At 37.8% G+C, this 15,037-nt stretch overlaps 1 protein-coding gene across 3 annotated transcripts in view; it reads left to right on the top strand.

The window, feature by feature from the left end:
* THEMIS (thymocyte selection associated) overlaps positions 1-10,561 on the top strand; it is a 207,191-nt gene extending 196,630 nt beyond the window's left edge. For all 3 annotated transcript variants that reach the window (XM_042253441.1, XM_042253440.1, XM_004011308.5), the window contains one exon: positions 8,565-10,561. In XM_042253441.1, the coding sequence (XP_042109375.1) occupies positions 8,565-8,596 (32 nt within the window). In that variant the 3' untranslated portion in view covers positions 8,597-10,561. The remainder of the gene's footprint in view (positions 1-8,564) is intronic.
* Positions 10,562-15,037: the final 4,476 nt, after the last annotated feature.

Raw genomic sequence — 15,037 nt, 5'->3', positions numbered from 1 at the left:
GGGTTGCCATGCCTTCCTCCAGGGGATACACCAAACCAAGGGACTGAACCTGTATCTCTTAAGTCTCTTGCATTGGCAGGCAGGTTCTTTACCACTAGCATCACCTGAGAAGCCCAAGATTAGTACGGTACATAATACACTCCAGTTGGATTATGGCTATTATAATGAGTGTCTGGATATTTTTGAGTTGATGGCTAAGGAAAATTTTGCCTCCTGACAGTACATTTTGCAAAGTGCTGGCTCTGACCACTTGATATGGCTCTTATAGTCTCTGAGTTTCTGTCCATAGTATTTCCCTTTGAGAACTCTATCCTCTTGGGAATTTCATGGCCTCTGTGAATCTTATGTACATGCAAAGTGACTAGAAAGCTTTTGGAGATGTGTCACTGGATCCTCTGAATCTTTGAAGCAATGTGATCCTGCAGAGACATGGAAGCCTTGAGCCTCCCTAAAGGACTCCTCCCCCTCCTTACCTCAGCAGCAGTAGCTCAAGAAGAGCAGAGTTTCCACGGTTAATCAGTGACAGCACTATTTTTGAAGACATGACACGTGTTAAGTACAAGTGTTTGTTTTGAGCTACTTGTTTCATGTCCAGTTTCCAGGGTCGACTTGCATATGGAAAGTTTATTAAGAAGTGCTTTGTGGAACAACACATAGGTTGAGGAATGAAAGCCGGTCTGGGCAGACAGAGAAGTGAAATCATAATAGAGTCCAAGAAAGACCTCAGCTGATGGCACAGGGAACTATGGAACTGGAGTGGCTCTTCTGAGTTGTCCTGTGTTAGGACAAGGGGGCCAAGTTTTCATGCCGCCTGCTGCAGTCCATCATTGGGTTCAGCTGCCTTTGGAAAGGGGACATGACTGTGAGCAAACTAAATGATAATATCAGAGGATTATCATTTAGTTGTGAGAAGGATCTGGTTATTGTGTAGGTCACACATTAATTGCAGAGATTGCTTCTGGTGATCTGACTGGCTAAACAGAAAGATGGTTATCTTTTTTCCTTTATATATTTGGTTTTACCCCACGTAAATGTTCTCTACTGAGTAAATTTTGTACTCTTCTGATCAACATTCTCTAATGGAATTTCCTTGCTTTTGAAGCTCCGACTATATTCTAATTACCCTACATCTTTATATTAAACCCAAGCCATGACTCATCCTCCATTAGTTAGACTTGTCAAGTAATGAGAAGATCCCTGGGCCAGAAAACAAAATTCGGGTATAGTAAGGCCTGGTCCCAGCGCTGTACATCCTAGCTGTACAGCCTTTCACAGGAAATTTCATTTTTCTGAATTAGATTTCCCTCATCAAAATGAGGTGCCCCAGGTAATTTTGATGTCCTATCAGTTCTAAAAGCATGTGATTAGATGGTCTTTTCTGATATCATAGAGTCATGACACTATAAGTTAGGACCTTCATCTCTAAGTTAAGACTCACATAGAAACGATTCACCACATCTAGAAACATACTTACGGTAAATTAAACAGATAAGAGGAAACAAGTTTCATGGAAAAGCTTTTCATTAAGGTCATGGCAGAAGCTAGAAAGAAAGAATGGATTTATAAGAAGCTAAAGAATTCTTTATATTGAGCTTTAGTTCAATGTTAATGTTTACTCTAAACTTCAGATTTTACTTATATGTTGGGAATCAAAGCATAGGAACTTCTCTGTAAAACTATTTGAGAATTAAATAGGGTGAGGGTTCCATTTTAAAGACCTTGACTGAATGACTGAATATATGTTATTTAGAGGTAGACACTTTAGAAATAATAAAATATATCCTTGTTTTTCAGTTTTATTAAATGCAGCCTTCAATAATTCATTGTTATTCTAGGTAATATGTAACTTTAAGCACAATAATTACCTTTACTCCTAAAGACTAGAAAATCATTGTTTAAGATATTGAATAATTTCAAACTGGTAATCCAAAAATCTGGTATATCTTTTGTCCTTCTACTTAACATCAGGGCAGATTTTTCATAGTATAAACAAAATAATGACACCAGTAGCATTTCTCTCACGTTTCCAGGGAATACGGTTTTCAGTTTAGAAACACTGGCAGCCTAAAGTAAAACATTATAAGTCTGCTCTTCCTTTTATAACAACCTATTAATATTTCCCTCTTTTTGGAAGGTTCAAATGTTGAAGAATATCCTGGAAGGAGAACCCACAGTCATTTCTTTCTTTGAACAATTCTGAAACATCATTTCCTATTAGGCAGTTGTGTGAGTGCTGACAGCCTTCCCCTCTTCTTCCCTAGAGGTTAATTTATTTCCTGCAGTGCTTGCTCTTCATGGAGAATCTGACTTGTCAGCCTTCACCAATGGGAGATCTCATCAGCAGAATGTTAATTATAAAAGCAAAACTATATACCATATTGAAAGGGAAAAACAGTTCTCCAGGCAACGCAACCTTTTTGTTTTCTTTTCTCTCCACTTCATTCTCTCCTCAGACTGTGCCTCAGTAGGAACATTATCCACTGGGGAAACATTCTGCGAGATGGTGGCGTATAGAGGAAATATGTAGGCTTTGCCACCAGACAGACCCAAGACTGAATTCTAATTCAAAGAATGTTGAATTTCTTTGGGATTTGGTTTCTTTATCTGTAAAATAAACATAAAAATGCCTGCCTCATATGAAATTATATAATGAGACTGGCAGAGAGTAGACACTAGAAAATTATTCATATTATCATAGTCTTCGTTTAGCACCTACTGCATATTGACTGGTGTGGCATAATAGTAACCATGACATGTTAATCTATTAGAGATTTGATTAGCTGCCTAATCTATTGGCTTTAGGTGTTAGGCGTATGAGATGAAGACACCTTATTGAGATGGCCTGTTTGAAATATTACTCTTCATTTCCTTTCTCTTATCATCATCACTCACACTTTCCATAATGCTCACTAGATACTTATGAACTTTTTTTTTTCAAAAATTAGTTCTTAAAAAATTAAAAGGTGTTTGCTAATAGTTTTAGATCTAACTATTCAGGTTGGAAACTGTGTTTGAGTTTACTAAAAGTTATTTCTCTAAAATTGTCAATTTCTGCTTACTTACATCTCAGAAACAAAATTTTGGTGAATTAAGTCTTGAGACAAAGAAGATTGTCAGCAAAAGTGGTGGCAGCAAAGTAGAGATAAAGCTGAGAGATACAAAATGAAGAAACAAAATCAATTAAGTCCAGGATGATCACTCTTTCAGTAGTATGATTATAATTAACAAATCTATTTAAGTATATTCACTTTTTTATTGTTTTCCCCACATGGTTTTATAATTTGTGTGTAACACTAGAAAGAAAACTAATTAAAGCAAATATATCATTTTTCTGTTATAAAATAGGAAAAAGATGTCACAGTGTAAACTCATAATAAGTGAGACCAGATACAGACCTGATACAGCAGACAAGAGCTGTGTGCACAGAGCAGAGAAAAGTGCTATTCTTTCACATGGAAAAATAATATTTTTCTTAATGACCAGTGACTATTTTAACATGGATAGAACAAGGGATTGGATTTGTATGTTGGTCTTTGCCTTTGACCTTTATATAGTCATATGCACATCATTAATTGATCCTTTTTAATGGTAAATGCATTTTTTGAAACTATAGAGTTTTCTTAAAAATAATGAGCTTTTGAGCCTCTCCCCAATTTCCTAATTTTCCTTATTAATAACTTCTAATCTTATCATTTTAAATTTCCTTTCCCTTTTTTCCTAATCTTTTATTCTTATTGGCAAAGGACTTTCTTTTACCCATTATTTCAATAAATTCTGTTTTTTATTTCATTCACAAGGCCCATCTTTAATTTGGCCAATAAATTAAGCAAAGCAAAAAGGAACAGATGACTTTGAAAATTTGTCTCAGTGAGTCTCTAAGTTCTTGTACATAAAATGGTCATTTAATGAGCGTGTTAAAAATACATATTCTTGGGATGTTCTCTCTCTACTAGTGTTGACAGCCTCTGGTGGGTCATATGCATCTCATTGCCTGTTATTGTACTGCCCTCAAGCTAAGAATACTTGTTTTTTTCATGTTTAAGTGGTTGAAAAATAAAAATATTTTCTGACATATGAAAATTATCTGAAATTCAAATTTCAATTTTTATATGAAGTTTTACTGTAGCGGAGCCACACTTATTCATGTGCACATTGTCTGTAGCTGCTTTCGTGCTGTATCAGCAGAATTGAGTAGTTTTGACCAAGACCATATGTACAGCCTAAAAGTTTTACAATTCGGCCCTCTAGAAGGAAACTTTGCTAACCCCTGCTCTAGAGAGTCTGATTCAGAAGTTCTCAAGAAAGAACAGTAACTGAACTGATTTCAGTGTTTTTATGCGATTGTTATACTGCAGTCTGATGACACTTTTGAAAGGTAATACAGTAGGAAAATTATGAACAACCTGTCTCTTCTCCCCTTTTCATCACCTACTCCATCAGCAATTCCTATTGGCTTTATCCTCAAACAGTATTAAGAATTTATCTTTTTTTTTTTTTCACCTAGTTAACTGCCATCAACTTTGTCCAAGCCATCATCATCTTTCATCTGGATTCTTGTATTAGTTTCCTAACTAGTCAATCTGCTTCTGCCCTTGCCTCAGTATCCTCCATTCTCAGCAGGCCAGCCAGAGTGAATGTGTTAAAACCTTAATCTGATCATGTAACTCTTTTCTTCAGAATCCTCTGGGGGTCTCTCCACTTCTGTCTACCTTGGCCTCCCAGGTGCTTCTCAGAAACGCTAGGGGCACTCCATCCGCAACACACCACAGGCTATTTTCTCTAAGTGCCATACTCTTTCCCCTAGAAATTTGCATGTCTTTTATCTTCGTCTCATTCAGGTCTTTCCTTGGCCATCACCTTCTTGGCATTTCCCATGAATGCCTTATTTGACACTGTGATCTCTTCATCGGGGCCTACTGATCTCCTTTATGCCATCTCACAGGCCGCACACCTTGCTTCTTGATTTTGATTATGAGCCATCTTCCCCACATGTGGGCTTCATGAGGACAGGAATTTTTATCCATTTGCTCTGTCCTTAGATTTAAAAGAGTTCCTGGCTTACTGCCAGTTCTCAATAAATATTTCTTGAATAGAGAAATGAAGCCCAGACTCCCATTCTGTTCGACAGATTATGTGTGACATCTATCAAACATGCAAAGACAATTACCAGGAGTATAAGACTTGTCTTTGAAAAATGACCTAATATCTTGTAACCACCAGAGATGAGAAGAATAAATTTGTATCATTTGCCTTTTTCCCTCTCAACTGATAACTTAGTTACAAATGATGCCAAAGGAAAGTAAGTAGAGGAAGGGTACATGGGTGAAAATTCAGTTGAAGATGTTTGGAAGATTCTAAAAGTGTCACAAAAAAGTGCTTCTTAGAGCAGGTAGATGTGGTTACTACAAGTTTTACTTTTCAACATAAGGTTGAGCAGTTTGAGGAAACTGACACTCAAAGCTCTCAAAAGGGAAAATGCAGGGCATGACTAGCCTTGGTTCAGTTAACTGTTTGGGAAAAATCAGCTTGATAAGAGAATGTAAAGTTGGTGATGGACAGGGAGGCCTGGTGTACTGCAGTTCATGGTGTCGCAAAGAGTCGGACACTACTGAGCAACTGAACTGAACTGAATTGAAAGAATTTTTAGAGCTACCTGAACTGGATTCCTCAAAAATCAGATGAAATGGAGACTTTCTTTGACTTTAATACTCTCATTTAAAAAATATCTCATCTACTCTTACATATTTTTAAAGCTTCATTTTGTGGATTAAACAGTCGTCTGTTCTTACATAGACGCTGACTATTGAAGGACTATTCTATTGAAGAACACATTTTTGAGAGAAAAACAAAACAAAATAAAACTTCATTCTGTGTCTGTTCTTCTGTGGATGAAGTATCTGGCTTGAACTCCCAGGAACTGAGTGTACATGATTCCACAGCCTTCAGTTAACATCATCATCTAAGTAATTATGAATTTTCAAAAATAATCAGTCAGTATTCAGTTCAAGGCAAGAAACATCACCTCCAAATTAATTTGGTGACATTTTCCAAAGGAGTGGTCAATGAATGCCAAAAGGTTTGATAGCTTTAAATCAATTTGAATTTTAAAACCTAAATAATTGTCAGAAAAATCAGTTCCTTCACATTTTGAGAATTCTTGCAACTTAATTCAATAAAGAACAAAGTTTCTATTCAACATGAAATCAGCTGTGTCTTAACTTCAGCTGGCCATTAAAGCACAGGCATCATTGAGGGGATCCCTGCCCTGGGTGGAAGATGGGGCTAATTCAGGCAGAGAGAGGCAATTTATAAGTTCCCTTCCAAAAGTAAGATTGTTTAAATCCTATTATTTTACATTGAGATAATTTAATTATTTTAATTCCTCCCCTCCCATTTTTCTGCTTAACTCTGTACTATCTTAAATCAATTTATTGAAAAGGGAAAGTGAGACTAATAACTGTCAAGATGACAGATTGAACTTTCAAGCTACAGGCTTGTGTGACTATGAGATAGTAATAGCAAGTAATATTTCTGTTGCACTTTACATTTTACAAAACACTTGCAGGTCCGTTATTGCATTTGCTATTTCCTCAATGCTATGATTCTGTTATTGCTACCAAAACTTACTCACTTGTGAGTAAATGAAATTCAGAGGTTTCTCAAGACACACAGCCAGTAAATCTTAGAATCAGGATTCAGATTGAGTTCTTCAGATTGTTTCTCTGTGCTACAGTGTATCTGTTTCATTTGCCCTCCCCAGCCTCTCCCCTTAGGAAAAGCTAAGCTGTGAGAGAGATTGGTTGTTACCCTTTTTTGCAGATAAAGTCACAAAGATAGTCCGTGGTGGAAGTGGGGATTATATCTGGGCATACTGCCTAAGAATCCTGTGTTCTTTTATCTATAATATATATTCCACAGTATGTAGTTTTATTGCTGTTTGTGATAAAAGGAAGACATGAAAATCTAAAGGGGACGGTGAATGACGAGGAGAGAGAATGAAATCAAAGAGAGCATGGGGTCTAGACGATCTTCCTCTCATCCGACCCCACCTTCCAGCCCCCAGCCTCACTTAGCACTGAGGGGGAGTTGATGGAAGAAAATAAATTTAGGCTGTTAGGGGAATTAGCATGATGTGTGGAGAAATTCCACTTTTTTCTGCTTGACATCCCCTTTCTTTTTTCCCAGTTAGTCTGTGAACTCCCCAGAGATCACAGATTGCATGTTTTGTCCTTATATTTTACACAGATAGTAAAACTAGGTAACAGTTGATGAAACAGTAAACCTCTTTATTGCAAAATATAAAACTTTCACATTTATTGACTCATTTGATTTTTGTCATAACCCTGTAAGATAGGCATTGTCCCTTCCCCCCACCTTGTTTTCAAAGATGAGGAAATAAGGTACACAAAGGTTAAGTAACTTCCTTAAGGTTATAGAGCCAGTGTGTAGTAATAAAAGGCAGGAAGAAACAAGGAATGAAGGGAAGAAGGGGAAGAGGGAGGAGAGGAGACAGGAAGGCAAGAAGGAAGGGAGGAAGAAAGGAAGGAAGAGGAGAAGCAGGAAGGGAGGTAGGGAGGAAGTCATAGGCTAATGAACGCTCAAGGGCAACAACCTGAGTGTTCCTCTCCAGGTCCACGAGGCTAAGCACTTAATAGTAGATCACTAGTACAATGAGGAGTGCACAGGTGAAAGAAATGATCAGTTTTCTGTCCTGTTCGACCATTATAGTTCATGCCATTAGAATTTTTTTTTTTAACCACCTATGCCCCATGCTCCACAAAGCCATAATGGAAAGAAGCATCCATCTTCCCTGAATACAGACAGAGTGCAGGGTAGCATACTTTCCTTGAGAGTGTGACATGATGTCTTTTTAAAAAAATTAATTTATTTATTTTAATTGGAGGCTAATTACTTTACAGAATTGTAGTGGTTTTTGCCATACATTGACATGAATCAGCCATGGGTGTATATGAGGTCTTAACGTCAAGTCTGTGCACATGTTTATTAGAAACTCGAGACTGCACAGCTTTTTCTTGAGACCTGTTGGCTTTTTTCATTTAACATTATAGGTACCCTTTTCTCCTCCACTATATTTGGACTCCAGTGCATAGCCATTGTGTCACAGCTGAGGTGATAGGTCTGCAATTGGACATTTCTTAGAGCACAATCAAGCTCTAGCCTCTTACTAGCTGTGTGATTGCTAGGCAAGTCTCTTAACTTCACCTTGGAGTCAGGTTTTTACTTTACATTACCAGATAAAAGACTTTTTATAAGTATAAACTAAAACACAAAGAAAAGCACTTTGTAAACTGAAAGACACTTAACAAATTTAATGTATTATCTCACAGAAATATCTACTTTGTTTTTGAAGGGTTAATGTTAGTTCCTGGAGTTTTGGGTTTTTTGTTTGTTTGTTTTGTTTTGGTTCTTATTTTGTTCTTGTTCTCAAAAAACTTACAGGCAGGTGAGTGTCCTACAAACAGTGCTTGAAAGCAAGTAGTTTCTTTCTTTACTATTTCTAATACATGTCTCTGATGGACCTCTCAATCTTTTTTTTCTTACAGAAATCTTCAAAACTGAAGAACATCAAAAATAATGAGATATGACAGAAGCCACTTGGGCAGTGAACATAAATGTTGCAATGTAAAAGCAAGCCTAGCCTTCTAGCTAAAAAATAGCCCCGAAAGGAGTCTGGATCATTGCAAAAGCAAAGACAACATTAAAAGTTTTAACAGATAAAACTTAAAGAGAAACCTAGGATATAAAGTTCACAGTCTATACTGTTGTGCCAAAATCTAACATGTATTTTTTTGTTGTTGTTTCTTGGGACATGTTTATTTCATACACACATTTTTTGTGTGTGATTTATATTCCCACTACTGACAATTAAGCAATTGAAAATTACTTTTGTACTTTAGTTTCTTAGTGAAAAATTTTAAAATAGAATAAAAGCTCACCAAATATCTTCACTTTCCTTAGAATTTGTTTTGCCATTTTTTAAGTGTTATCATCATTGTTGTTAAAAATAACAAAAAATAATTATATGAGAGTGATCTAAAATAACCAGGTTTCAAGTCACTGTATGGCAAAACCAGTACAATATTATAAAGTAAAATAAATAAATTAATTAAAAATAAATAAATTAAAAAATTTTTTAAATAAATAAAAAAATAAAATAACCAGGTTTCTTATGTGATTCCCTTGGAGCTGTGGAAATAAGTTTGACTTCACATTTTCATTTAGTTTTAGAAATACATAGCGAAAAGTGTGTTTGACACTTAACAGTCAAAACGCTGTGAATTCCAGGAAGTTCCCATAACTTTTCCCCCTGTGCCTTAATAACCAGAGTTCATTACTGCAATATCACCAAAGATCTGATAATATGCTTTATTAATTTATGTAGTGTACACTAGATAACCCTTTAGATAAATGTTTATTAGGATTGTATGGAAGCCATTTCCTTTATATATCATTTATGTATTAAGTATACAGGGACAACATTATTTTGCCTCTAACAAAATGGCATGACAGAGAATTATACAGGAATTATGCATGTGTGCGGTTTTGTCCAATTCTTGTGATCCCATGGACTATAGCCCTCCAGGCTCCTCTGCCATGGAATTTTCCAAACAAGAATTTTCCTGGGGTGGTTTGCCATTTACTCCTCCAGTGGATCTTCCCAACCCAGGAATCAAACCTGTGTCTCCTGCATCTCCTGCATTGGCAGGCGGATTCTTTACCACTGAGCCACCTGGGAAGCCATACAGGTATTATACAGGAATTTAATGGCCCACTTTGGACTTGGTTCATAGGTAGCGCTGTATATAAAAATATAGGTAATCTCATATCTCCTAATTATTTTATATTATGTATAGAAATTATTCACTCTTTTAGTACTAGTTTATGAAGACAAATCATGAAACAACTTTTTAACAGAAAAAAATTATAATGAGAAATTTTCATAAATGCTTATATTCTGACTTAACTTGCTTCTCTGTACCTTTTTTTTCTTCCTTTTTAAGTGGAAATGGACTCTGATTTCCAGTACCCTAAGGATTATTGGGTATGATTTGATATGATTTGATATGGTAATATATTGTTATTTATGATTTCTGAAATTTTCTGATGTTTCACTTTTATGTATTTTCATTGTTTGTGCCCATAAAAACAAGAACTTTTAAAAGATTATGTCCCCACGTTTGATTATTGAAGTCTCCTGAGAATCCTTTCTAAACAACTTTGGCAAATTCTTGAAACTCACAGGCCAGTTTGTTAATTTTCAAATAATAATGGTTAGTATTTTTATATGTTATATGAGAACAATTAGTCTGTACTTTAAGTAAGTACAATTCTTTGATTAGATTTTCAAGAGAATGCATGTCTTAGTTCAGTTGTAAATCGTCAAGAGCTATCTAGTGTGAATCATATACAACGTTTCTAATAATGCAAGTCCTTTTATGTACTGTGTTTCTGGCTTCCTTGAACTTGAAAGATATAATATACTTCATGATCACCTATGGAAGATTTTGGAAGACTGAAAATAAATTTTGTTTTGCATGTGTGTATGTTCTCTGTCATGTTTAATAACTATCGTTTTGTAGCAGATATAATATTCTTTAACTAGGATTGAAGTCAGTTCTTCAAGGAAAAGTTTACCTGTGTTGACTTCCCAGATGGCACTGCGGTAAAGACCACTGGCCAATACAGGAGATGCAAGAGATACAGGTTCCAACCCTAGGTCAGGGAGATCCCCTGGAGTAGGAAACAGCAACTCACTTCAGTATTCATGGCCAGGAAAATTCCCTGGACAAAGGAGCCTGGCAGGCTACAGTCCATGGGGTCACAGAGTCAGACAGGAGTACAAATACACGCTTGAAACATGTTTACCTGTGTTAAAGAAGCCAGGAGAAGGGAGGTGCTTACTCCTCACTCTGCCACCCACAACCAAGGACCTATAGGGCTGAGCTCAGTCCTGTCTAACTCTCTGAGACCCCATAGACTGTTGCCTAACAGGTTTCTGTGTCCCTAAGATTATCCCGGCAAGAATGCTGGGCTGGGTTGCCATTTTCTCCTCCGAGGGATCTTCACCCAGAGATTGAACCCACATCTCCTGCGGCTCTTGCATTGCAGGCCAGTTCTTTATCGCTGAGCCATCTGAGAGCCTATAGTGCTGAGCACAGTGATCAGTTTTCACGGTATGATGGGACTGCATAGATAGACGCCAAGACCTCCAACAATCAATGCTGCCTTCTCGCTAACTGAATTAAACAGTTTGGGGAAGGGGATGGAAAGGGGGTGAGAAATGAAGAAAGGAAGGTGTTGTTTGAGGCATGTTTGGTTTTTATAACCAATACTTTAATATAAAAAGTATTTGTTTTAAGATCAAAGTCAATATTAATGAGGCTTTTGAATGTTTATCCAAAGGCTTAAGTTACAACCAGCTTCTAAAAGGAAAAGAGTATGTAAAACCCCTGGGAAGGAAGAGTCAGAATCCAAATATATCCCAATAGGCTGGAATACTAGAAACTCAAGCCCAAGAGAATGAAAACTGTTTTACGATCAAAAATTTGCAGTTTGACTCTTTACTGCTTCTACTGCTACAGCTCAGGCCCACGTTCAATCATCTTTTCTTGGGGTTCTGCAGTAACCTTGTAACCATTCTCACCTTTCCTGTTTCAGTTCAGTTCAGTTCACTCAGTTGTGTCTGACTCTTTGCGACACCATGAATTGCAGCACGCCAGGCCTCCCTGTCCATCACCAACTCCCGGAGTTCACTCAGACTCACGTCCATCGAGTCAGTGATGCCATCCAGCCATCTCATCCTCTGTTGTCCCCTTCTCCTCCTGCCCCCAATCCCTCCCAGCATCAGAGTCTTTTCCAACGAGTCAACTCTTCGCATGAGGTGGCCAAAGTACTGGAGTTTCCGCTTCAGCATCATTCCTTCCAGAGAAATCACAGGGCTGATCTCCTTCAGAATGGACTGGTTGGATCTCCTTGCAGTCCAAGTGACTCTCAAGAGTCTTCTCCAAAACCACAGTTCAAAAGCATCAATTCTTCAGCGCTCAGCTTTCTTCACAGTCCAACTCTCACATCCATCCATGACTACTGGGAAAACAATAGCCTTGACTAGACAGACCTTTGTTGGCAAAGTAATGTCTCTGCTTTCGAATATGCTATCTAGTTTGGTCATAACTTTCCTTCCAAGGAATGCGTGTCTTTTAATTTTATGGCTGCAATCACCACCATTTAACACAGTACTAAGAATGATCTCATTAGAACATAGTATTTCACACCACAGTCGCTTCCCACCTCACTCAGAGTAAAAGCCAAAATTCCTGAAATGATCTGCACAGCCCTACACGATCTGTTCCTGTTACTTCTCTGACTTCTTGTCCTCTCACTCACTGTGCTCAAGTCATGCTGGCCACCTCACTCTTCATCCAACAGGACTGGGCAGTCTTACCTCTAGGCCTTTTCCTTTGCTTTCTTTCCACCAGGAAAAGCTCTTTGCTCAGATAGCCATACAGGTCAGTCCCTCATTTCCCTCAGGTTTCATCATACAAATGCCTGCCCTGACCACACTGCCTCATAGTGGAACCTCAAACCCAACCCCACCTGGTTCTTCCTGTCTCCTTCCCATTTTCTTTTTCTCCCTAATAATTTTTTTCTATCTAACATGCTACGTATCATCCTGAAATCTTTGAGAGTGGCATTGATTTCTGTCAGTACACTGACATACAATATTGTTTATCATCACCATATTGGCCAGAAGTAAGTGAAGATATTTTTAAGGGATTCAGTTCAGCTTTTTTCTACTCCATGAGTCCTTTCTCCACAGCCCAAAGGACCATTGCTGCGGTTTTATGAGCCATTATGTATATGTGTTTTGATTATAACTTGAGAAATGAAGAAATGACTGCTAGTAGCGTCTGTGGAATCAGCGTACCCACTGAGAGAGAGACTGGACCTAGAAGACTTTATTACTTGACCTACTCATGTGTTGTCTGGTGGCTCAGATGGTAAGGAGTCTGTCTGCCTGCAATGTGGGAGACCTGGGTTCAGTCCCTGGGTTGGGAAGATCCCGTGGAGAAGAAAATGGCAACTTCTTGCCTGGGTAATCCCATGGATGGAGGAACCTGGCAGACTACAGTCCATGGGATCGGAAACAGTCAGAATCAACTGAGCGACTTCACTTTCACTTTTTCACTTTAAGAGGACTTGTACTATTTTTAAATCTAAGCACAATATCCATGACTGCCACAATTGTTTATTATGTGTGTGTGTGTGTGTGTGTGTGTGTGTGTGTGTGTGTGTGTGTGTGTGCAGCCACTCAATCATGTCTGAATCTTCTGTGACCCCATTTAGCCCACTGGGCTTCTCTGTCCTTGGGACTTTTCTGGCAAGAATACTGGAGTGGGTTGCCATTTTCTCCTCCAGGGGATCTTCCTGACCCAGGGATCGAATCTGCATCTCCTGTGGTTCCTGCTTTGATAGGTGATTCTTTAACACTGAGCCACCAGGGAAGCTCAAATATTTTATTAAGAGTGTAAAATCACGACTCTTTATAGCTATTGTGGAGACAGTATATTGAAAAAGATTCAATACCTACTGTACTGTACAACTGAAAAAGAAATAAATTCATTCAACTACAAACAGTGTTTACTGACATCTACTGGATTGTTTTACTTATAACTTTATAAATTGTGAAAAATTTAAAATACATTTAAGTCTGGACTGAATCAAGTGTACTTTATTCAGCTTCTTTGGTAAGTAGAAGTTTATTACACACTGTTTATTATATATATTATATATTCTGTTTATTACATACTCTCTCTTTTATGTATTGGAGCCACACCAAAGAATGCCCTTTAGGTAACTAAGCTGAGGGTCCTTAGTCTCTGTAGCTTCCCTATGCTGATGTGACTCACACTCTTTTTTTTTTTTTTAATTTTTTATTTCTTTTCAGGTTTAGTTTTTTATTTTTTAAATTTTAAAATCTTTAATTCTTACATGCGTTCCCAAACATGAACCCCCCTCCCACCTCCCTCCCCACAACATCTCTCTGGGTCATCCCCATGCACCAGCCCCAAGCATGCTGCACCCTGCGTCAGACACAGACTGCCGATTCAATTCTTACATGATAGTATACATGTTAGAATTCCCATTCTCCCAAATCATCCCACCCTCTCCCTCTCCCTCTGAGTCCAAAAGTCCGTTATACACATCTGTGTCTCTTTCCCTGTCTTGCATACAGGGTCGTCATTGCCATCTTCCTAAATTCCATATATATGTGTTAGTATACTGTATTGGTGTTTTTCTTTCTGGCTTACTTCACTCTGTATAATTGGCTCCAGTTTCATCCATCTCATCAGAACTGATTCAAATGAATTCTTTTTAACAGCTGAGTAATACTCCATTGTGTATATGTACCACAGCTTTCTTATCCATTCATCTGCTGATGGACATCTAGGTTGTTTCCATGTCCTGGCTATTATAAACAGTGCTGCGATGAACATTGGGGTACATGTGTCTCTTTCCATTCTGGTTTTCTTGGTGTGTATGCCCAGCAGTGGGATTGCTGGGTCATAAGGTAGTTCTATTTGCAATTTTTTAAGGAATCTCCACACTGTTCTCCATAGTGGCTGTACTAGTTTGCATTCCCACCAACAGTGTAGGAGGGTTCCCTTTTCTCCACACCCTCTCCAGCATTTATTGCTTGCAGATTTTTGGATCGCAGCCATTCTGACTGGTGTGAAGTGGTACCTCATTGTGGTTTTGATTTGCATTTCTCTAATAATGAGTGATGTTGAGCATCTTTTCATGTGTTTGTTAGCCATCTGTATGTCTTCTTTGGAGAAATGTCTATTTAGTTCTTTGGCCCATTTTTTGATTGGGTCGTTTATTTTTCTGGAATTGAGCTGCATAAGTTGCTTGTATATTTTTGAGATTAGTTGTTTGTCAGTTGCTTCATTTGCCATTATTTTCTCCCATTCAGAAGGCTGTCTTTTCACCTTGCTTATATTTTCCTTTGTTATGC

This window comes from Ovis aries, chromosome 8, assembly GCF_016772045.2.
Source record: "Ovis aries strain OAR_USU_Benz2616 breed Rambouillet chromosome 8, ARS-UI_Ramb_v3.0, whole genome shotgun sequence".
In the NCBI taxonomy this organism is placed as follows: domain Eukaryota; kingdom Metazoa; phylum Chordata; class Mammalia; order Artiodactyla; family Bovidae; genus Ovis; species Ovis aries.
The sequence above is the reverse complement of the archived record's forward strand: the minus strand, read 5'-3'. Positions and strand labels throughout refer to the sequence as shown.